This window comes from Eucyclogobius newberryi, unplaced genomic scaffold (genome assembly GCF_026437365.1).
Source record: "Eucyclogobius newberryi isolate DKJ021-1_F unplaced genomic scaffold, fEucNew1.0.hap1 SCAF_13, whole genome shotgun sequence".
Classification (NCBI taxonomy): domain Eukaryota; kingdom Metazoa; phylum Chordata; class Actinopteri; order Gobiiformes; family Gobiidae; genus Eucyclogobius; species Eucyclogobius newberryi.
In genome coordinates this window covers 13,158,905-13,181,636 of record NW_027315757.1, presented here as the reverse complement: position 1 = coordinate 13,181,636, position 22,732 = coordinate 13,158,905, and the positions used below count along the sequence as shown (strand labels likewise).

The window sequence follows — 22,732 nt, the reverse complement described above, 5'->3', positions numbered from 1 at the left end:
GGCTGTGGGAGCGCGAGGAGGGGGGCCGAGCGGAGCCTCACTGCGCCACTCTGCTCAAAAACACCGGGAAGAAGAAGAAGAAAAAGCCCACAAACACAAGCTGGAGGAAAACCGCTCGCCCTGTCACGAGCGCGCGGGGAAATAATGGCCCGCGAATGAATTTAGATGTTTCAAAATACGCGTCTTTATGGAAGTAGGCACGGAACGGCGAGCGAGTCAAGTCGACGTGCGGCGAGTTATTAAGTTGATGGACGTACAGTGTTGCCGCAAGCACAAATCTGTCTCTGGGCGAGATGCGGGATAATAAATGTGACAGGTCTGAAACGGTGGAATTACATAAGACGCGGCGGAGGGAATGATTGGCCTTTCTTATTGACAAAAGAAGCAACAGTGGTCATTCTTATAAGCAATAAAACGTCTTAAAATCTGAATAGTTGATGCACATTTGAGGAGAGGTGTGTGTTGTGGTCAGGACTGCTGCCGCACGTCAAATCATTAAAAGAGTCAGTTTTAAGCTGCAACATTATGTGTTTACAGGTTTGCACTTTGTCACTTTTCTGCTCGGTTGTCCCTAAAAAATGAAATGATTCTGTACTTTTGTGCCACGCTCGTCTTATTGAGCATTTATTCAATTACAGGTGTTTTTTTGCACTAAAATACTTTCTTCTTTCTGTGAGCAGGCTCGCCTCTCCGCAGACGTTAAACCCTAACCCTAACCCACAGATGAATCTGGTGTTGTTGCTGCATATGTGAACTGGAACTATGCTAGAACTAAACTAGGACTAAACCAGGTCCAAACACGGTCTAAAGCAGAAGACTAAATTAAACACGAGAAAATATGTGTTTGAATATTTGGAAGAGTCATAAGTGGAGTGTTATCATTGTTAATATGATTTGTATTAAGAGTATAAGAGGTGTTTTTTTAATAAGGTATCTGTTTTTTATTATTATACTTCTGTACCTACTCTATTCTACTAAATAAAGGCTAATCTTATCTTATCTTATGTCAGTTTTAGCTGGTGAAACTTGAGCCTTTTTCCCTCTGGCCACAAAACTTTGTCCTTCTTCTCTGTAACGCTCTGCAGCAAACGTCTCAAAGTCCCGCACGCCGCTCGCCGTGTCGTGCAGAAGTGCACGCTCGCCGCCGCCTCCTCGCTCCGTGTTATTGTGCCGTGTTTGTGCCGAGGCCCAACGCGGTTACGACGACGCGGAAGCGGAGGGCCCCGAAACCCGCTTATCTCCGATCCGGCCGTCCCCGGCGCCTTGTAAAAAACGCACTTCTCTATCTGTTTACTCTTATTGTTTTCTCCAATCATAAAAGCCTCACTCCCGGCAGCCCCTCGTTCTCCCCCCACCACGTCCTCCCCCCCGTTTTCTCTTATTGCCCGAGTTATGCGTTGAGCCTGCATGATCTGTATCTTTAAATTTGATTGAGGGCATTTGCGGGAGCCTGTTATTGTATTTCACTTTTATTGTCTCTGCAGCTTTTTTTTTTCTCCTTCTTTTCTTCCCTTTTTCACTCCGCGGCTTGTTTTTAATGTCGGGTTGAACGTATCCGAGGCTGGAGCGTGATCTTTTCTCATATCGCTCATTAGTCTGAATTTGGAAAGCCGTTTCTCTCTCCGCCGTCGTCGTCTCTCATTCTCTTTCTCTCTCTTTCTCTCGCACTCTTTTCGCCCGTTCTCTCGCTCTCCGCCGCGGAAACCCCATGCGCTGCGGCGTGGTCCGGCCATTACCCGGTTTAACAATGTGCAGCAGGCAGAAAAGTCCATTATTTTGGTAGCTCATCATCATCTCAAGCATCCACTCGAAACAAAAGGGCTTCATTGCCGAGGACCATCTATCACTTAAAGTCAAGCGAGAGGGAAAGGAATAAATCCAAAAACACACACAGAGAAACCGAGCGGGCTGTGGATTGTTGTTGGAATGGAGGAGAAAGAGAGAGAGAGAGAGAGAGAGGAGGAAGAGTAGGTGGAAGAGGAGGAAGAGGAGGGGGAGGACATCACTTTAAGCAGCGAGATGAGGTGCAATGAGGAGCGAGTCGTACCACCGCAAAGCGAGGAAGCGTTATCATGGGATGGAACTGAACTAAAGTTACTAAATCGGACTAAAGTGGGGCCCCGAATGCTCGCCTTAAGCACATGTGGAGATCCTGAAGTAGAATTTGACAAGCAATATCGTAATGTCTTGTAGAAATTGGGTTCGGGCCCGAAAAACATGTTGAATACTGTCGGTCGTTCGGAGTTTAAATATCACCGGTTCAATTGTGTGGACGGAAAGCAACAGAAATGAGATATTCACTGTAAAGCAGGGAAAGACGCTCGCATTAGGACAATTTCACATCACAAAATAAATAGTTTGGATTGTTCTTTATTTAATTGCGTGTATTTACGTGTCGACATCAGGCGTTTGCCATTTCCTTTTTATGTGCGGAACCGTTTCCACCGCCGCGCCGATTGTCGAGCAAATGTCAAGTTTGACTAGGTGATATTCAGGTTTCACGAGTGTAACACGAGTCACGCTGCATAAAATCAACATTCCCCCCTCAAAAGTCGTTTATGTGGAGACAAAATACGGCCCTGTCTTAATTAAACCGCAAACAGCTCTTGTAATTCTCGAAGTGAAGCGGTAAAATAAAAAGAACCGTCCCCAAAAAAACTCATGGCGTTTGGGCCGTAACCGACGCTCGTAACGCGTGCGATCGGGGGAAACAAAGAGCGGCACTTGTGAAGTCTCCCCCGTGTTAAAAGCAGCTGCTCCTTTAACCGACCTGTCACCGGAATCAAAGGCACTAATCAAAATTTTATCAATTAATTGATCTTTCCTCTTTGCCACCGAGATCCCCCCGGACTCCGGCCCCCTCTGCACATAAACTCTGTTCATTAGCGCTGATCAAACGGAGCGCTAATGCTAGCCGAGCGCGCCGTGATGACTGTTTCCCGGGATCCTCCTCGGTTTCGCCAGACGGGCCCCCCCCCCCCGTGCGTCTCGTCCGGGATCGCGCTCGCTCTTTGAAAAACGCTCAGACCAGTCAAACAACGGAGTCCACAACTTTTACATACGACTGTGCGAGCGCTCGGAGCGAAGCCGGCGAGACGTCCCGACCCGTTTGGATAATGCGCTTGATGTGCCTGAAGTGAGAGGTCTTTTATCTCGGGAGCGGCGCTTCAAACTCACATTTGCATTGGACCAAAGTCTGTTTTCAAACTTGCTTACTTGGGTTTCCTTGCTTTGTTTGAGTGTGAGGTGTAATGTCCTTTGATTGGCTCGTTATGCAGCTCGTCTAAAAATGGCTTTAGATTGGTTAAATGTTTGTCTTTTCTATGATTTGCTCACAACAAGTGTTACGAGAATAACCATTATGTGTTTACAACATTTAAAATCTTGTATTGTTTATTAATTTTGGACTGGAATACCATGTAAATCAAATGTTGGCACAATTATTCAGCCCAAACTTTTGTGAGTAAATTTTTTTCAGATGTTGTTAGTTTTTAATAAGGCTGAACAAAGGATTTTTGATTACTTTAGTTTGATAAGTAGAGTATTTTTTTCGATAATTCAAACTATTATTTTTTTATATTGAGACATTTTCAATACATGATCAACTAAATAAACATTGACATTTGGTGACTGATGACTTCTAGATAAAATATATAAATGGATAAGTTGTGTTATTAATGAAAATCTCAAATAGTTTTTTTCTTTTTTGATTTAATAATCGTCTTTGCGCTTACGAGTTTGAGTTTTACTTTGGATTTGGTTTGTCCTGTTCCAGTTCAGGCCGCGTAACGTTTCTGTTTTGTCGTGTTGAAATGCAGATATGGACAATTATGATCATTACATGACATGGCTCTAACCCTGCTTTGTGTCCGTGTGTCTCCAGGGTAACCAAGAGGCCACCAACCCTCCGGAAGCGATGGCCCAGCCGTACACCCCCGCCCAGTACCCCCCTCCCCCACAGAACGGCATCCCGGCCGAGTTCGCCGCGCCGCACCCGCTGCCCACGCAGGACTACACGGGCCAGAGCCGCGTCCCCGAACACGCCATGACGCTGTACACGCCGGCGCAGACGCACAGCGAGGCGCCCCCTACAGACACGCCCACGCCCAACACCACGAGCGCACCGGTCAGTGTCCTCCACCACCTCAGCACCTCATGCTGTCAGCAGCACATGCTCCAAGTACGAACGCATGATTACTCCTCCTCCATCTCCTCCATCGCATCATGTGACATCGCCGCCATGTGACTTCATCAGCCACGCATTTTAGACTCATGTGACGTTTGATTTGTGTGGAAGAAACAGGATGTGTTCACGCGTGTGTTTAGCTCTGGGGTCTCGTTCATAAAACTGTCACGAATGATTATTTAAGAAGTCGACTAAATTATTGTTTTCATTAGTTGACTAGCCAAACGATCTAATAATGTCACCGTCTTTCTTAAAGATCTGTTCGTATGTGTTTTAGAGGCTGTAAAGATCCCATAAACCTCCTGAAAGGGGCTGATTGTGAATCTGTTTGAACACAGATCGTCTTATTCCTCATGGAAGAAACGCACAAAGTTTAGTATTTTTGGACCAAACTGCTAGTTTTTGCATGAAAATGTCGTTTCATAGATACTAACTTCATGTGGAAAGTCACGTATGAAACATTTTCGTTCATATTCATGCTTTATGAATGAGACCCTGGTTTGTCCCAGTTGATTTCTGATGTAGATTTGAACTTCATGTCATGATTTAGCACTAAAGGGTTTAGTCTCATTGAATGTGGCGTGTGCAAGTGTGAACACAACCTGGATCATATGAAAAGTCATGTTTAAATGTGTCAAAAACAATCTAGACATTGTGTAACAAGCATAAGGGACAATAACAGGGATGACTGTGGTTTGCACTTTTGCCTGACAAATGTATTTTATGCGATTGACACGAGTCCATGTGGAAGTTTCAGTTTATTTTCTGCAGTTTTCGATACACAAATTGACACTTCTACAGCTAAACAATGACCCAAAGGATGACGTAAACCCCACTTCCTGATCTGACTCACAGGTGACCGACAGTCGTGGACTTTCTGCAGTCGTTTCCTGACAGTAAATTTGTGTATATTTACTCACAACTGGAATTATATCATGAGTCATATTTAGATTTGTAGGTTTATATCTTGGCTCTATCTTGTGTCCCACTTTGAGCTAAACAACAAAAGTATAATGATCCATCTGTGTTGTTTTAAAATGGGACTTGTATTTCAGAATATAGACTAAAAAGTAGTATAAAAATATGTCTCATAATAAGAAAGGATGGTGAATATACTTTGGTAAAATCAGGCGTGTTTTGCTGACTGCTGTGTAAAATCCTTCTTTCTGATGCGTCTCTTTTGCAGCCAGCTGTTGTTAGCATTGCATGACTAGCTCCAGATTACACATTGCCTCTGTAGCGTGTGTGATTGTGTACTACAGCGAATATTCTGAGGGAGTAATGGTTGTCGTCGGACCAGAAGACAAGGGTCCGGCTCGCTGGAGGGAGGTGGGACACAATTTAAGACGCAACAATATGGTGTGAGGCTGTATTGAAGGTGATAACAGGGGATATAGTTACATATAGATGTCGGATGAACCCAAAAATAATAACAAGCAAGGGAAAGTTCCAGTTGAATGTCCAAATGTCCAGTTATTGTGTCACGCATTGATTCAGGCTCCGAGGCTCGGATTTACGGGCAGCAGAGGAGGAAAAGGCAAAGATGTGGTAAAAATGACACTCTGTCAGTGCAAGTCAAAATAGTTCTCGTTTTGCGGGTTCTAACGTTCCAGTCCAAATGTTTTGTTGCCATGTAGCGATCTATTTGGGTGTGTGCGTGTGTAAAAGTGCGTGTCAAAAAGTGCGTGTAAACCTGCAGTGTTTTATTCATGTGGACGAGGGGCCGCGACAGGCTGCGCACATGAATGATTCAGCTCGTCTGAAAGCGGGACACGCCCTCATTTCCCCCCTGATCGCTTGACGCTAATTTACCCGAGCTAAATGAGAAATGCACTTTGAGAGAACCTGGTTTGAACCGCCTCATCTGCTAAACGTCAACATTTGACCCATTTTATACTGGACTCATTTGGATTAGTTCACTGGTTTAACTTAGTATATTTAACATTTGGATATTAAATCAGATGTGTCCAGAAAGACTGCAGCATCGTAGTGATTTGATCTGATAGTAAGATACTTTGGCATGAGATATTGATCCGATACTGATGCTAATGAGTACCACCCAGCTTCAAATACTATAAAAGGTTGTTAGCAGAAAACCTCAAAGATAAAAAAACGTATTTCAACAACAACAACAACAAAAAGACACACAAAACAACAAACTGAATTGTATTGATATTTTTTGCACACGTTTAGCAATGAATAAACACAGTCAACAATTAAAACACATGCTAATTGTATTTTGATACTCCTAATTCATCTGGACTATTAAAACTCTAAAACAGTGGTTCGCAAATTGGGGGTCGCGGGGCACTGAGCCTGGGGTAGAACTACTTTTAAAAAACCAAAATACAAAATAGAAATCAGTTATATTATATCCTTCCTCTATATCATTCACTCATTTCAACATGTGTTTGAAGTGATCACTCAAATAGTGGTTTGCACGTACCTGTTTGTGACGCCAAATTGTCGTGGATTTTCTATTGAACAACTTAAAGAATAAAAATGAGTTGTCTTTAGTCCAATCATGATTATGTATTTAGTTTGTACAAGTAAAAACAAATGTGTCCCTTTGTGAAGTCACAACAGGAAACATATATCTTATACTAAACCAGGATGAATGCCACGCCTACAGTAAAGAAACCAGGGCCTTGACAGATTAGCTTCAGAACAGATTAGTTTTTCTTTTTCCTTTCGTAACAACATGATGTTCATCTAGGAGCAGCAGACATTTAGTATCTGGACATTGAGACTTTGAAACACAACGTGGGCATGACATTTCTCCACAACAATAGTAAAAACAAACTGCTGACTAGTCGACTACTAAAATAATAGTTATTTGCAGTCGTCGTATCGATGTTTTGGACCAACACAGGAGAGAAAGAGGATATGAAGGTAGATGTCGTGAATGGAGGACATGTAAAAGAAAGGGTCGGATGGAGTGTAAGATCCTTTAATCTACCTGCCAATTATCAAGTCGTGGAATGAAATTAAACAGCCTGAGATTGTCTGTTTCTATATATAATCTTGTCCAGGGATTTACCTTACAAAAAGGTAGATGAAAGCGTGAAAATAGGTGAGCGATCGCGGCGAGGCGGAGGCGGATGAAAAAGCACCGGCTCTTATATCTATGCATTAGAGCGAACACACCTGCCGGGGGGGGTCACGCCGAGGCCACTCCCCCCCAGGAGAGATGTAGGTCAGCCATAAAGAACCTCTTAATAACTCCATTTCACTGCCAACAATTACGCCGGGAACAGGAGGAGCAGGGGAGGGAGCGGGGAAAGGGGGGAGAAAAGAGGTGAGACGTGAGAGATGGAGCTTTGACGCTGATGCTGATACGACCCGAGCTGGACGCCGTCGTTTTCACGTCCCTCGTTAGACATCATTTACACGCGTCTAGTTCGGTCGGCTCTGCAAAAAGTGAATCTCTGCTCAACGGAGGCGAGATTCATCAAAACTTAATTGCAACCGTCGCGATCCGAAAATGGCAACGGATGTTTGTTACGCGGCGTGAGGTTATCAAGAAGAAGAAGAAGAAGAGGTCTGAGGTCCAGTAAAACGAGATCAGTCTTTGTCAGATCAGATTGTGTATCAAACTGACCCTTTACAAACACGCTCTCCAATGCATGTTCCTGTAGCAGTCCATTTTAGTCTTATATCTACTTTAAAAGCTCATGGTTGTGGTTAAAATTAAAGGATTATGTAATCAATATAGATGTTAGAACACAGGACAGAAAGGCTGCTTCTGCTGTTGTAACTGTTCGACTCTAAAATACAGTTAAAACATCTTGAATTCTGACACCGGCTTGACGAAAAATAATCAAAAAGCGCCATTGTTCAGCAGTTCAGGGGCAGTTGCCAAGCGAGTGCTGAGGAACCCTTTAAATGTGAGGCTGCATACTGAAACACAAATGACCACGAAGGCTGTAGAATCATTGGCATTTTAGTATTTAAACGAGATGCAACCTCATTTAATTCAGGCTTGTATCTTCTGTCCTTGCACCACAAAGGTTGTTTTTGATGACAGAGGATTACTAAACATGCAGAATATGAATGTACTGTCTTTGGTAAGGAGGAGGCCTGAGAAACACGGGGACCCCTGCTTTAAATCCAGTTTCCTCTCTTAACCTTTTCCCTTCCTCGTTCCTCCCTCTTCATTTCATTGGATTACATTGACTCTTAACCACTTCTATTGGTCTTTATGTTGCTGTATAGCTTTCCTGTATACCGTCTTAAGCTTTATTTATCGCCGTCCGTCAAGCCCGTCCTCCCGTCTCTCCGTTCTCGAGGACTTCTTTCTGCCCCCCCCCGGCGCGCTCCGATCCACTCTCCTCTTCTGGCTAATACCTCGTACTTACAGCTCCGTAATGGCCGCCGCTCAGCAGAGAGGAGCAAGTTAGCAGGAGGCTCTCAGTCTCTGTCTCCCCCCTTCACTTCTTAGTCCTCTTCATGTTCTGGTCCCGCTGTGAAGAAAGCCCAAAGACGCGGCCCCTCCGTGGAGAGATGAGAGCTCTCCTCCCCTCCTCCCCCCTTTCGCTCTCCCATCCCTCGCTCGCTTGTCTTCCACGTCTGTTCTTCTTATGGCATTTCTCCGACGCTGGAACAGAGCGTATCAAAGGGAAAGCGAACGCGGCGATGACGTTGCCCCCCCAATGGTTCTGAAGTCTGAAGTTTGGCATATTAGGGTCAGGCTGAGGAAGCTAATGCTACTGTAAACATCCTGAACAAAGATGGCGACGGCGCACAATCACAGCATCTGCTAAACTCGCGTCTGACTTTGTGCTTTCTTCCGCAAAGTACTCGGCAATAAGGCCTTTTAACTTTTTGGTCGTCGATTTCGCTGCAGCCGTATTAAAGGCGTCTCTTACATCTTCTTTTGAAAATGTTTGGGTGTTACAAAAGCTCCAACAGACACAACAGATATTCAGAAAAGCGTTTCATAATAATAATATGACAAGGAAATATATTACGATAAGCTTCACACCGTTTCATTTTGTTCATATTTCACAACTATAAGTGTTTATTGCTTTGATATACCTTGAAAATACATGCATTCTTACAGTAAGCAGCGTCGCCTCTTCACAGATCTGACCTATAACCTCACCGTCTTCATAAAGATGGATACGTTTAATGCCATACTGTGGAACATCTCCATAGAAACAAGCATGCGGCACACCGTAAAGAAACAGATGAATTGTGCACCTTTAAAGGGGTGAAAAATAACAAAAACAAATATGTTACTGCAATTGAGTGGATATTTTTGAGGTAGTTTGACTTCAGAAAGTATTTTTTTAAACCTGTACTGTAATTGGATATATTTGTTACATTAAATATCATAGAAGTCCCAATGCACGGTTGTTTCATCACCGTTTCTGCTTCAATCTAAACCAACACACGTAACAACACTGCACGGCACGTTAACGTTGTAGTACTTTTAATATGTAAATTTTACTTTCTAAGCTCAAATTTTCAAAGTAGTACTTTTACTTGTATTGAGTACGCCTTTAGCCACGTAACTGTACTTTCACTTGGGTACAAAGTGAAGCAGTCCTCTTTCCACCACTGCATACTTCAACAACAAGATAAGAAAAGTGCCTCTGAACGTGTTTTTGGACGTAAACACTGGTAAACGATGTGTAGAACTTTCCCCGTGGGCTCTTTTGAACGGCAGCTGGAAACAAAAGCCTTGCGAAAAACCTTTGTTCTTCCCAAAGTCGCTTTCTGTCATAACTCCGACCCGCTCGCCGCCATTGTCAGGCCTCCGCTGACAAGCCTCCGCTGACAAGCCCGCCCCCGTCGTCTCCCCTCCGCTGTGTCCCTTCAGCTCACAGTTCAGTGGGGTGTAAACAGCTTGACCCACGGGGGGCGCTGGTTCACTGTCGCCCTCCGCTGCGCTCCTCACTTTAATGACACCCCTCGGTCCGTTCGCCTCGCCTCGCCCGGGACGGGGGGGACGGCTTTGATTGGGAAACCCCGCGGAAAGCCCCAGATAGAAGGGACACATCTCAGCGGGCTTGCCTCCCTCCCTCTCGTCCAGCTCAAACCCGGCGCCCGCAACGAAACGACCAACGACGCCTTGTTCCCGAAGATCTGAAAGCCAGTGCGGAACGAAGAGAGAATTCCCCGAAGAGACCGCTCGACGCCGCATGTTTTAACGAAGCGCGGAGATGTTTTTTCCTCGGCTAGCGAAGGTGCCGGCGTTGTCCAGAAATAAGCCAAAAGATCATCTGGGACGCGGAGGGTTGAAAGAGAGCGACTTGTGGAAAGAAGAACTTTTTTGAGCGAATCCTCCGAGACGTGAGGGCTGCCAGGGACCGAGAGGGGGAAACCAGCTCGTTATCCCGCAGTTCAAATGCTCCACGGTTTTGGTTGGATTTCATGAGTAATCATTCTGAGTTTTAGATAAGGGATTTAAAGGGTGAGAGCTCGAGCTGTAACAGACTTTTCCAGAGGCCAGACGTATGCACATGTGCTATAGAAGTACGACGAGAGAATGTTATATATATGTACTTATACACAGTGAATTACAGTGGGAACAATGTTATAATGTAGTTCAAAGCTAAAAAGATAACCACACAAAATACTTAGAATACTTTAATACTAAGTTATACATTATAGTGCATTTCATTGCCTGTTATGCCCTGATTTATGATTAATGACACTAGAGGAGTTCCTTCATTTTTGTAACACAAGAACAGCAAAATATTCCTTAGATTTTAGGAAAGTAACTGTATTCTGAATACTACCAAATCAAATAGTGACTGTACCAGAATATAAATAGTCTATAAAAATGTGCTTTCTGAATACCTGAATGTATTTATTTCCCTCCTTTATTGCCTTTGAGTAAGAGTAGACACACCCACCGCAAATAACAATACACTTCGCCCGCCACACGGGGCAGTAAACTGTTAGATGTGTTTAACTGGTTTTGATTTAAAGGTTGAACTTTCTTATTAATCACATGACCCCGCATTACTGTGAGTCATGGGGATTAGTTTAGTCTTTATTCTAAGGGACAATGTACAAGGGTATAGTTCGTTTCAATCTAGAGTCCCTGAAGTGTCTGTGCTGCAGATAAGTTTTGAACCCACCACATTGTGCTCCATTTTCAATAAAATGTTCACCGGTTTGCATAGGCAGTGGATACTTCATGACAGTACTCGCTCCTGTATGTGCAGTAGCATGTGCAAATACCCCCACATGCACCTGTCGCACCGGTTTGGACTGGTAGCATGTGCAAATACCCCCACAGGCTCCCGCCGCACCGGTCTGGACTGGTAGCATGTGCAAATACCCCCACAGGCTCCTGCCGTACCGGGTCTGGAGTCTGGACTGGATCACAGCAGGACGCCACGATAGAAGCGCGTCGCCGCCGCCGTGAAACTGCCCGTCTGTGCTTTATCACTGAACTACTGCGGATCGTCATTTCAAAGACACCAGATCTGTGCCTGCTTCTCCACCTCCCCCCCGCTCCCCCGCTCGCTCTCTTCACCCCCCCCGCACGCTCTCTCCATCCCCCGGGGGACGCGGGAGACGAGCGATACTGCGCCACTCGGCTCATTGTCGGCTAATCCGCGCTAAAGGGCCAAAACCAACAACGCGACAGATCTTACAACGATGTAGGCTTTAGTGAGAAAGGGAAAGGCTTTGTAATTTGGTGAAACAGCTGACTGGGGCGGTGTAGGCAAAAATGTAACCTGCCTGGGAAAAACGCCGGGCCTATTTTTAGCACGGGGGGGAAGGATTTTTGCTCCGGAAATAAGTAGGTTGAAGTAAAAATAAAGCGAGACAAAGCAGAGAAAGCTCACAGAGGTCGTGCGGTCGACTTCACAACAATCAGATCTTTAGTATTGGGGCAAATTGTCTGATTGTCAATGTTGAATGATGGAACTGTCACCTGTAAACGATCAAAACACATCTAAAATAAAAATGAAAAGTCTACAACTCTTAAAACTGTTTTAGTAAACCAGATCAACACAAGGAACACGACAGGCTTTTATCACGGAAACAGACGGTGATCAAACACACTTGAACTGAAAATGTTTCTGAGTCTGTTTATTGTGGAAATTGATAGTTTTGGGGTGAGTTGAAGTGTCCTTTATCACCCCCTGCAATTACCATTCAAACTAGCTACACTCTGGACAGTCATTTGAGCTAAACAATAGCCCCATGGACAAACAAAAAGCAAAGAAACACATACAAAAGAAACTAAGACCTGTTTTGGTTATTTTCTGATTGATTTGAACCCTTTTTCTTTCTTCCTGGTCATAAAAAGTATTATGTAGTCATTGTTATAGTCTCCAGGTGCTGATTTAGTCTTTTTCGTATCATATTTTTAATTAAAAATGGTTAAATAGAACTACTTAACATCTTAAATGGCTTGTTCAATAGTTTAAAGTCTCCATAGCCTCTTCCATACATTCCTTTCACGTCGTTCTTTGCTCCGTCTTATGGTTTTGACTAACTTTAGTGCGTGATCGTTGTTTAGAACCCTTTGCATTCTCGACACTGTTTCCGTTCTGAACTCCACTGACTGTTGCAGTTTCACAGCGGGCAAGACTTTTACTAGTTCTTTTGTCCAAACACTCATTTGTAATTTTTATTTCTGTTCGGGGCCCCTCCACATCTCATTCTCAGTATTTGTTTTTCATTAACCTTTATGGCGCCGCAGTGTTGTGGCTAGTGTGCCATTAAGTCAAATAACCACATTCTTAAAACTAGTGTCTGTTATAACCGGCTATTCCACCTTGGTTTTGTGGAATTCTTATGGGCTTATTTTAGAAAGGAGAAACTTAGTATAGATCACTGATATTGGGCTTTTTAATAGACGTATCCTTTAAAGTAAGTGTAACATAGGCACAGTTTTAATTATCTCTACATTGCTGGGGATATAATGTTACGATACCCACGAGGCCGGAGTCCATAAAGAGCGGAGACTTGAAATGAGAACTGCACGTTTTACCTTTGCAGTGGAAACGTGGGGGAGAAGTCCATTATAGTGACCCCGGGATAAGGACAAGTCTGCAGGGCCAGCTCTCTCACATGGTGGAAACGTCCGGATGAAATGTACTCCGGCTGCATGGACGATTCAGGATGATGCTCCTGAATTCAAAACATGTTATTGTTAGTATTTAGTATTCAATTATAGGCATAGGTAGATCATTATTTTATGTGTTTTGTTCATTATTGATCTGAAGCGGCTTTGAAGAGGGTTCGATGTGTCGCTCGGTGGTCGACCCGCGGCGTCGCGAGGTCAGTTTGCTGCAGTGTTTTTACCCAGTCTCATCCTTGCTTTTGGGGGAAGGTGGAAACAGGACTTTTCTGAGCACCCAGGTCTCAAATGCCCCACAATGCAGCATTATTCAAACGTGTCATAAAAATACAACTTTGAGTGATCTAATGATAAACGAACACAGCTATAACATGGTTAAAAGGTGATTTTGTGTGTTTACTTTGATAATTAAAACTTAAGGATATTGCTAATTATGGTAATGTAATAAGATTAAAATGAAACAAATCAACATTCAATAACTGATTGATTTATTTTGACCTCATTCAGTAATTATAACAGAGTTTAATTTAACATAAGATAAGATAAGAACATATGAAAGTGTTTTGAATGTGGCATAAACCTGAATGTACCTATGTGTGTGGCATTAGAAATATATATTTGTATTAAATTACAGCTGTTTTCTTTTGTTAAAATAAAACCCTTTAAAAACCTTCTTCTTCTGAGTGAGGTAAACTCTATAGAGCTGAAGCGTCCTTGTCTCTATGACCATTGGTTTAATGCTATACAGTGGAACATTTCTGCCAAAGCAATAACATCTCAGGACAAATGACATACATTGTGCACTTTTAAAAAATGTCTTATACTAAACGATTCTACGAGATAAGACCTAAATAAAAAGATGATTTTGAAGATTCATACTGCAATACATTTTCCATTCGCTGATCATTAATTGCCGTTTTGAAATGGAACATTATTTTAAAGTTATCTAAAGGTTGCAGAAAGTGCCTTGATCCGGGTCCAAGCCTCGTTACTGAAGTCGTCAGGAGTGGAACGGCCCCTAAACCGCGGCTCGTGCTGACGGGACAGTATCCGGCGAGTCCACGGCTCTGCGTCACCGCCGTGTCCCAGAATAACTCCCCCGTTGTTCCTCGCTTGTGACTTAGTGCGGCGCGGGAGTGATAGCCCCCTCTGCTGCGCTGGAGGGGAAGTCATATAGACCGGCACCTTTTAGAAAGTAGAAAACAAACAGCAGAAGAGCGCGAGGAGGAGGAGGACTCGGGCATTATGAGTCTCCCCGTACGTTTAATGGCGTGTAATCTACCTTCCTGGCGTCGCTCCAGAGAGATATCTTCATTTATGCTTCTGTAATGCCACCGCGCGCGCCGCAGGGAAAGTGCTGAGGCGGACACTCTGCAGGCCATTTGCAAACAGCAGCGAGCGACTGTTTGAGCGTCGTAATCAAGAGGGCCAAAGTTTAAGTGACGTAGTTGATTGAATGCAAATGAAAGGTATTAATTAAAAAAAACTTTTAAGTCAAATGCACTCAAATGCACATCAAAAAGTGAAAATACAGCAAGAAATGCAGGAATTAAAGTTTAAAATATTAATTCATATTTAGTTAATAGAAAAGTGATAAGTTGATACATGTTATGCGTTATGCTGGAAATGTCTCAATTTGTTGACATTGTTTTCTTTGTTGGTATTAAAAGAAAGAACTGTCCACTATTCTAAAAGTGAATGTTTTTATAGAACAGAAAATCAAATATATAATAAAGTGAATTTATTTGGCTTTTAAACATGTTCTTTCACATTTTCTAACTTAAAATAATAACCACATTTGGAAAACACACTTCACATAAATCTCTGTTTCCAGTCAGGTTTTTAGGCACTGCAGCGCCCCCTGGTTTCAGCAGTAGGAATGAACAATGAGAAGATTCTATGTGTCACAATCTGAGTCCGGTGATTGTTTATGTGGTCAACACTTCCAGAGAAACCTCCGTGACCTGTGAGGCTCTGAGAAGACGACCTTGTAAAGGTTCTTCCTGTTGAAATAACATTAACCATGTTCCACCTGTGCCCCTTAAACTTGTGCCCCTCTCCACTTCCTGTGAGCTCAGTCTGAATCGACTAACGCCCTCGTCTCACTTTCCTCGGTCTAATTGTTCTTCTTGTTTCTGGAGATCTTCCTAATTCTCTTCTTGTGCTGTGTTTGAGAGGAGCTGAAGTGCTGAGGTGGGCACTTCTGCCGCCAGTTTGCAAATAGCACGCCGCGGCTCTCGTGGCGTCGTGTGGAGTTTGTGCAGCTTGACACGTCCCTGTCGCAGCTTTCGCTTTTCTCATCTGTGTTTTGCCCCCTCCTTCCCGCTTTCCTCTGCCGTTTTTTTGACAGTAGAGTGCCAGTTGGGTGGCCTCCTATGGTAATACAGAGGTAATTATTTCCCCGGCCCCGTCTTGAACATGGATGCGGGGGGAGAGCGGCAGGTTGGAGCCCCGGGACGGTGCGTGGTGATGAGGAGGCAGTGACACTGGAGTTATTGAGTTAGCGGGGAACAGCGTCGGTGCGCTTGGCCCCTGTGTCAGCGCCTGTCGGAGGGAGGCGACTCAAAGTTAATCTGGAGCTTTGCAAACACCGCCCTGGGAGCGCCATGACGACGCCCAAACAAACACTGGAGTTTGGCTGCGAGGACAGAGAAGAGCAGGAAGCTAACGCCACGTTCAGGTGGGCTTTGGAATGTACCACCACCTGCACGGGCTTGTGCTGCTGTGAGATGATGTTATCATGAGCGGAGAGTAACTAGATGTAATCAAAGTATTTGTCTCGATGTGTTGTTAAAGATACAGTGTTGTTCCTTTTGTACAAATACAGGTTTTAAAAGTCAAATGTTATAGTGTTTACAACCGCAAGGAGCTCCAAATCAAATGTTCTTAGATTAATTTAGGTTTATGTTGTAGTAGTAGTAGTAGTAGTAGTAGTAGTAGTAGTATATTCTGACACATAGACCAATCAAAGTACTGTATTCTGAATGCTTGGAATATTTTCACACTGAGTTGCAATTAGTCATAGCTTTAAAACAGCTTTATGTTTATTGCACCGTTTGTTATTTACAAATTATCTCTAATTAGACAATTAAAAAATGCACAAGAGCAGTTTCTAGTTCTGACAAACACTGTTCAGTATGAAGCCTTTGAAGCTGTCAAAATATCTGTATTCTGAATCGCACCGAATTAAACTGGAATACAGTTACTCAAAATGTGTATTCTAAATATGTGGTTTTGATTCATGTATCAAGTTACTTCCCATTCTGCTTGTAGTAGTAACAGTAGTAGTAGTAGTAGTAGTAGTTGTAGTAGTTGTAGTAGTTGTAGTAGTAGTAGTAGTAGTAGTAGTAAAACGTTTTATAAATCCATGTGCGCCTTCAAAATGGCAAAGTGAAGTCTGATGTTTGCTTTGGTCTTCTTGATCTGAGGTAGACTTCTGATTGGCTGCTGCGGGTTTAGCCTTTACCATCTACAACACCAGACAAAGCCTAAAGACTGGGAGAACATGCAACGTTCTCAGTACCAGTTCCCTTTATACGACAAACTGTAACACACTTCACTTTCTAACACTGATCGTAGAAGTAACATACAGACTTTTGTCATAACTCAGTCCTTTTGTTCCTTCTTCTCGATCCGAGTGAACAGGAAGTCCATGGGCTCAGGAGTCAGCACTTCACCCCCCCGTCCTCCCCCAGCACCTGCCCCCGTCCTCGCCCCGTCCTCCCCCAGCACCTGCCCCCGGTGTCATCCCGTCTGGACAAAGTGAATCTGGATGTTTGCGATGCCGCCGCGCCGTGATAAAGAGCCGGGCGGACACTGGCGTCGGAGGCTGGAGCCAGTCCGTTAACATACGCCAAAGGTCGCCGGTGTCGCGTGTGAGCGATGAAACGGATTGACCCGCGGGGCCGCTCGCTGCCGTGGCCGGCCTCCCCCCCTCCTCCTCGCTCCCCTCCTCACCCGGGCATCTGTCTGCGCGCCGTCACCTCGGGGTCCAACACGGCGGATCAGGCTATTAACCTCCGGCGGACGGGACACGGCGGGGAGCGGGACCCTCTCTCCGCTCGCCTTTCGCTCTGTCACAAATCCACTGGCGCTGTCGGCAGGCTCAGGGTGCAGATTTCACGCCTTCGCCCAGATCTAGTGTCCGGTAACACTTGTTAACCCGCGCTGTGTCCGGCTGCACAAGGGCTTTTGCAGACTTTGGATTCTGCTGCCCGATGGTCACCGCGACGAGTAAATACACAATATCTGTAATCGGATACGTGCGTTCTACAGGGCCATTCTTCCACGATGATGGCGTTCTGGTGTTTGCACATTTGTTCCTACCGTTCGTCACCGTTTGTTGCTGCACTAAACTAAACTAATCCAGGACTAAACCATGTCTAAACTATGATTACATTTGGACTAAACCGGGCCGAAAATACAGGACTATCAAAGGTCCAAAGTGGCCTTCAGGTTTCTCTCTTTAATCAACCCAAATAAGCAGCAACTGTATGAGTTTAACGAGTTAAACCGTGTTAAATTCATTGAATCTTTCACACGATCGTGCTCTCGTTTGTTGGTTGTGGAAACAGGTCAGAAGTGAAAATGCTCTCAGATCGCAGATTTGTTTGACCTTGTTTATGGTTCATATCTCTGATCCATCCACATGAAACAAAAACCGGCTCAAAATTCTTCGTATTTTCTATCAGTGTGAATAAATAAACATGTGATTGTTGTAATCTGAAAGGACTTTAAACGTTGAGATGAATATGACAGGTTTGTGGAACCAAAACCAAACATATAACGACAATTGTTGATGTTTTGTCCATATTATCGTCAAAAATGCGACCCATACACAGCCGTTTGTGAGAAAAGAAATGACAGGGCAGAGTAGTAGTCGCAGTTGTAGTATTAGTAGTAGTACTTTGGACACGAGCCCGTCTCTTGGCTCCGATCGAGACAAAGTGGGACCTTGAATCAAACAACTGTCAGGCGAACAGTGCGTGTCAGCGTGTGCGAATGGGCCATAAAAGCCAACTAAATGACAGCCATTACAGTGGAGATTGTGGTTATGATAATGAGAATAATAAAGGCGATCATCATTACCGGCCTGATGATGATGATAATACTGCCGTGATGAATTAGAATGAATAAATCCCTCGCCCATTTCCTAAACGCCACCAAATGTATCACGAGGACGAGCGCCGGGAGCGAGCGAGGGCCCCCGGAAGCAGCGCCGGGGGGGAGACTGGACCCAACCAGGCCAGATCAAAGCAGAGGAGACTGGACCCAACCAGGCCAGATCAAAGCAGAGGAGACTGGACCCAACCAGGCCAGATCAAAGCAGAGGAGACTGGACCCAACCAGGCCAGATCAAAGCAGAGGAGACTGGACCCCACCAGGCCAGATCAAAGCAGAGGAGACTGGACCCAACCAGGCCAGATCAAAGCAGAGGAGACTGGACCCAACCAGGCCAGATCAAAGCAGAGGAGACTGGACCCAACCAGGCCAGATCAAAGCAGAGGAGACTGGACCCAACCAGGCCAGATCAAAGCAGAGGAGACTGGACCCAACCAGGCCAGATCAAAGCAGAGGAGACTGGACCCAACCAGGCCAGAGCAGATTAAACCAGACAACATAGGAGAGTATAGCTAATGTTAGATGGACGATTATACATCGGGTACGACAGAGACTGGGTTATATATTGTGCTCTTCTTTTTTACGTGGGGTCCCAGTGGGCTTTAGCGGACGGGGCAAATCTAACTGTGAAAGACTGGAGAGAGACATTCAGCGAAATGGCAGAATCAGGAGTCCGACCCATGACACTTTAGGCACAGAGCTGGGTACATGTGCTCCAGATTACACCGTTGCACCCGGTAGAGATCGACCAATATATCAGTGCGCTGATATTTGCACTTTGGAGCGAACGTAAATCTGAGTCAAGCGGACGATGTTTCGATTGTTTTGGCACGCTCGAGCACACGTGTAAAGCTTTTGCTGGACGCTGTGTTAAAACTGGTCTATGGATGAGTTTACAGTCAATGAAAATCGATAACCAAAATGATCGACAGAGCTGCTCGTTCAGATTATCGTGGCTCGCTGTTTTTTTACATTGTGGAACTTCGATATTATAAATGACTCATTGACGTCTGCATAGTTTCAGTTTCAGGCTCAGCTCTTAAACCACGTGATCGTGCTTTTTTTTGCTGAGTTTGCTTGGTTGATCGGCCTTTGCCTGGCTTGATGTTCGAGGTGCTGTAGTAAAATATGTAAAATGGCCTCTTCTTGACTTGAAATTCTCCCTTCGCGGTTGATCGTCCAGCTTTAGCTCTGGAGAAGAGTCGTCCACTGCTCCCAAGTCGAAGGACGGGGCTCAAGCAGAGACACGAGTTCCTCAGGTTATTATAAAATCAGATCAGATTCAGGTCCAGCTTTCTCACGCCTCGTTCATGTTCACCAATCGAAATTGCAATTTAATCTTAAGCGCTCTTATCGAAACGCAAAGGCTGCATTACTCAGATAATGGAATGTGGAAAGAACAAAATATCTTGCGGATAACTCTATTTTGCACCTGTAGTTCAGACCTTCTCAAACGGGTTCTCTTTGTGTTAGATCATCAGTTCATGTTTCAGTCCTTTCTCGAACGTCGATGCTCCTGGGGTCGTAGTGTAGAACGAACAGAATCATACTTTTCAAACATGTATATCGAAACTTTGAGCCCAGAACCGGACTGTGACTCAACCAGGACTCAAACCGGACAGAACCAGAACTCGAACAGGACACAACCAGGACTCAAACCGGACATAACCAGAACTCGAACAGGACACAACCAGAACTCAAACAGGACACAACCAGAACTCGAACAGGACACAACCAGAACTCAAACAGGACACAACCAGGACTCGAACAGGACACAACCAGAACTCGAACAGGACACAACCAGGACTCGAACAGGACTCAAACAGGACACAATCAGGACTCGAATAGGTCTCGAACAGGACACAACCAGAACTCAAACAGGACACAACCAGGACTCAACCAGGACTCAAACAGGACACAACCAGAACTCAAACAGGACACAACCAGGACTCAAACAGGACACAACCAGGACTCGAACAGGACACGAACAGGACTCGAACAGGACTCGAATAGGTCTCAAACAGGACACAACCAGGACTCGAACAGGACACAACCAGAACTCGAACAGGACACAACCAGGACTCAAAAAGGACACAACCAGGACTCGAACAGGACACAACCAGGACTCGAACAGGACAGAACAAGGACAAAACCAGGACCAAACCGGGACAAACGCAGCCTAACGACGCCGAGTGACTCTTGTTTGCGACTGTATCTACATCGTTTTCGCTCTCCAAAGTCTTAAACCTGTGTAAAGATTGCGATCAGTTGTCGAACGCTCGGATCCGTGTTGCGTGAACCAGACTCGAGAGAGAAGCCCCTTTTCTTCCCTGCGTCTGCTGGAGCCGGCCCCTGGGACCCCCAGTTTACATATCGCATCAAAACAGGTTTTTTGTGTCACGGCCGCCTCCTCCTCCTCCTCCTCAGTCAATCCTTGCTCATTCTGCCCGGTTTTAATCACTCCACGCTCCGCCGAGACCCAAACACTCACACGACATGTTCCCGGAGAGGGGCCTCTAGTGGTGTGTAACGTAATTGCATTTTTTTCCCCTTTTTTTTTTTTTTTTATCAAGAGGAATCCTGAGCAGTACATTATAGACGCTCTTCACAATGTTCAAAGAGTGCTACACACACTGGCATCTCATTCAGACACGTTTGAAATTGACACAAAATGGAAATTATGTTTATATTTTTTGAGCTGCAACAAACAAAGTGAATCAATGAATCGCAAGTAATCAATTTTTTAAATAATTGCCAACTATTTTAATAATCGAATAATCTTTAACATGTAGGAGCTGAGAGACAAGGTTTTATCTTTATTTATGTATTATTAATTTTTTAAATAACAACATAAAAATTACACACAAAAAAGACAAAAAGACTTTACGTTCAGGGATCTTTTCTATGTTTGTGAGAAGAGATTTTATGACTCAAACGAAGTGTCGACAAATAGTATAAATGACACGTGTAGATTGTAACTGTTTTTTTTTTTAATTAAAACTCTTTTGTGTGCAAATATGTAAATATACTCCAGCAGGATTTCCTCCGATTCACTTCAGATTCATTTGTGTAAAACAAATCTCTCGGGTCTTTCGCGTTTCAAACAATCGATTAATCAATCCAAAAATATAATGGGTTTGCAGTGTAATAGTCAGTTTGTCTCTAAAGTGTCTCTAAAGAGTGTCAAGCAGCTTAGAACTGATTTTACTATGAATTGTTTTCATTAATTAAATCAAGTGTAATTGTCTAGTTTCGATTGATATTGAACAGAATAATATTGTATTTGTAACATATTACGATGTTGTTTGTTTGAGTTTTGTGTGTTTTTGCTCTTCTTATGATGGTCTCTCCGCCCACTCAAATCTCTCTCACTTTATGTTTGAAAATGAAACATCTTATTTCCTCACGTTCGATATGTTGTGTCCTACATGAAAGTGCAGAGGCTGTTCTTGGGCCTGACACGGATCAATACGACATGTTTGGTTTGTTCGGGAAGATTCACACGAGCAAACGAGATCAGGCCTGATTTAGACCTGGTTTTGTCCTTTTCCAGACCTGGTTAAGTCCTGGATTAGTCCAGGTTTAGACCTGGTTTTGTCCTGGTTTAGACCTGGTTTAGACCTGGTTTAGTCCTGGTTTAGCCTGGTTTAGACCTGGTTTAGCCTGGTTTAGTCCTGGTTTAGCCTGGTTTAGACCTGGTTTAGTCCTGGTTTAGACCTGGTTTAGTCCTGGTTTAGTCCTGGTTTAGACCTGGTTTAGTCCTGGTTTAGTCCTGGTTTAGACCTGGTTTAGTCCTGGTTTAGACCTGGTTTAGTCCTGGTTTAGTCCTGGTTCAGACGATGGATTTTCTTACTCAAATGACCCAAATGACTCTACTAATTACTCTATAGTAACTTAATTCAGTTTGTGTTTTCACTGGGCTAGCTTAAGTCTGTAAGGCAATACTTTCCACACATTTCATAATTTGATCAATTGGATTAAATAATTTTAAATATTAAGAATTTAAAAAAATGTATATGTATTTACTCTTTTGTGTCGTGACAAAAACAGAGAAGGTGCTGCTTTGTGGTCTGACACATTTCCCAAAAACAAGAATGGGTCAAATGCAGAGGACAAAGTATCTTAAAGACGCCCAGTGTAACGAGTGGACGATACGCCACAAAGAGACAAGACGGTAGAAAAGTTAAATATAATGATCGTTGTTCAAACATTAAAATGTCCCTAAATCTTACATTCTAATCCAAGTTGATCAACAGTCACTTTTTAAGTGATTGTTGAACCCAAACCTGCACAATCTGCCTGACGTGGTGAAAAGCTTACGTGTGATAAACGCCTCCCACACGGCTGCTTGACGTGTGATTGAGCCGCTGACC

At 44.0% G+C, this 22,732-nt stretch overlaps 1 protein-coding gene across 8 annotated transcripts in view; it reads left to right on the top strand.

The window, feature by feature from the left end:
- rbfox3a (RNA binding fox-1 homolog 3a) overlaps positions 1-22,732 on the top strand; it is an 867,097-nt gene that overhangs the window by 776,017 nt on the left and 68,348 nt on the right. For 6 of the 8 annotated variants that reach the window (XM_072442658.1, XM_072442656.1, XM_072442661.1 and 3 more), the window contains one exon: positions 3,884-4,180. In XM_072442658.1, coding sequence (XP_072298759.1) covers positions 3,884-4,180 — 297 coding nt within the window. The remainder of the gene's footprint in view (positions 1-3,883; positions 4,181-22,732) is intronic. The other 2 variants (XM_072442663.1, XM_072442659.1) reach the window with 1 other exon arrangement.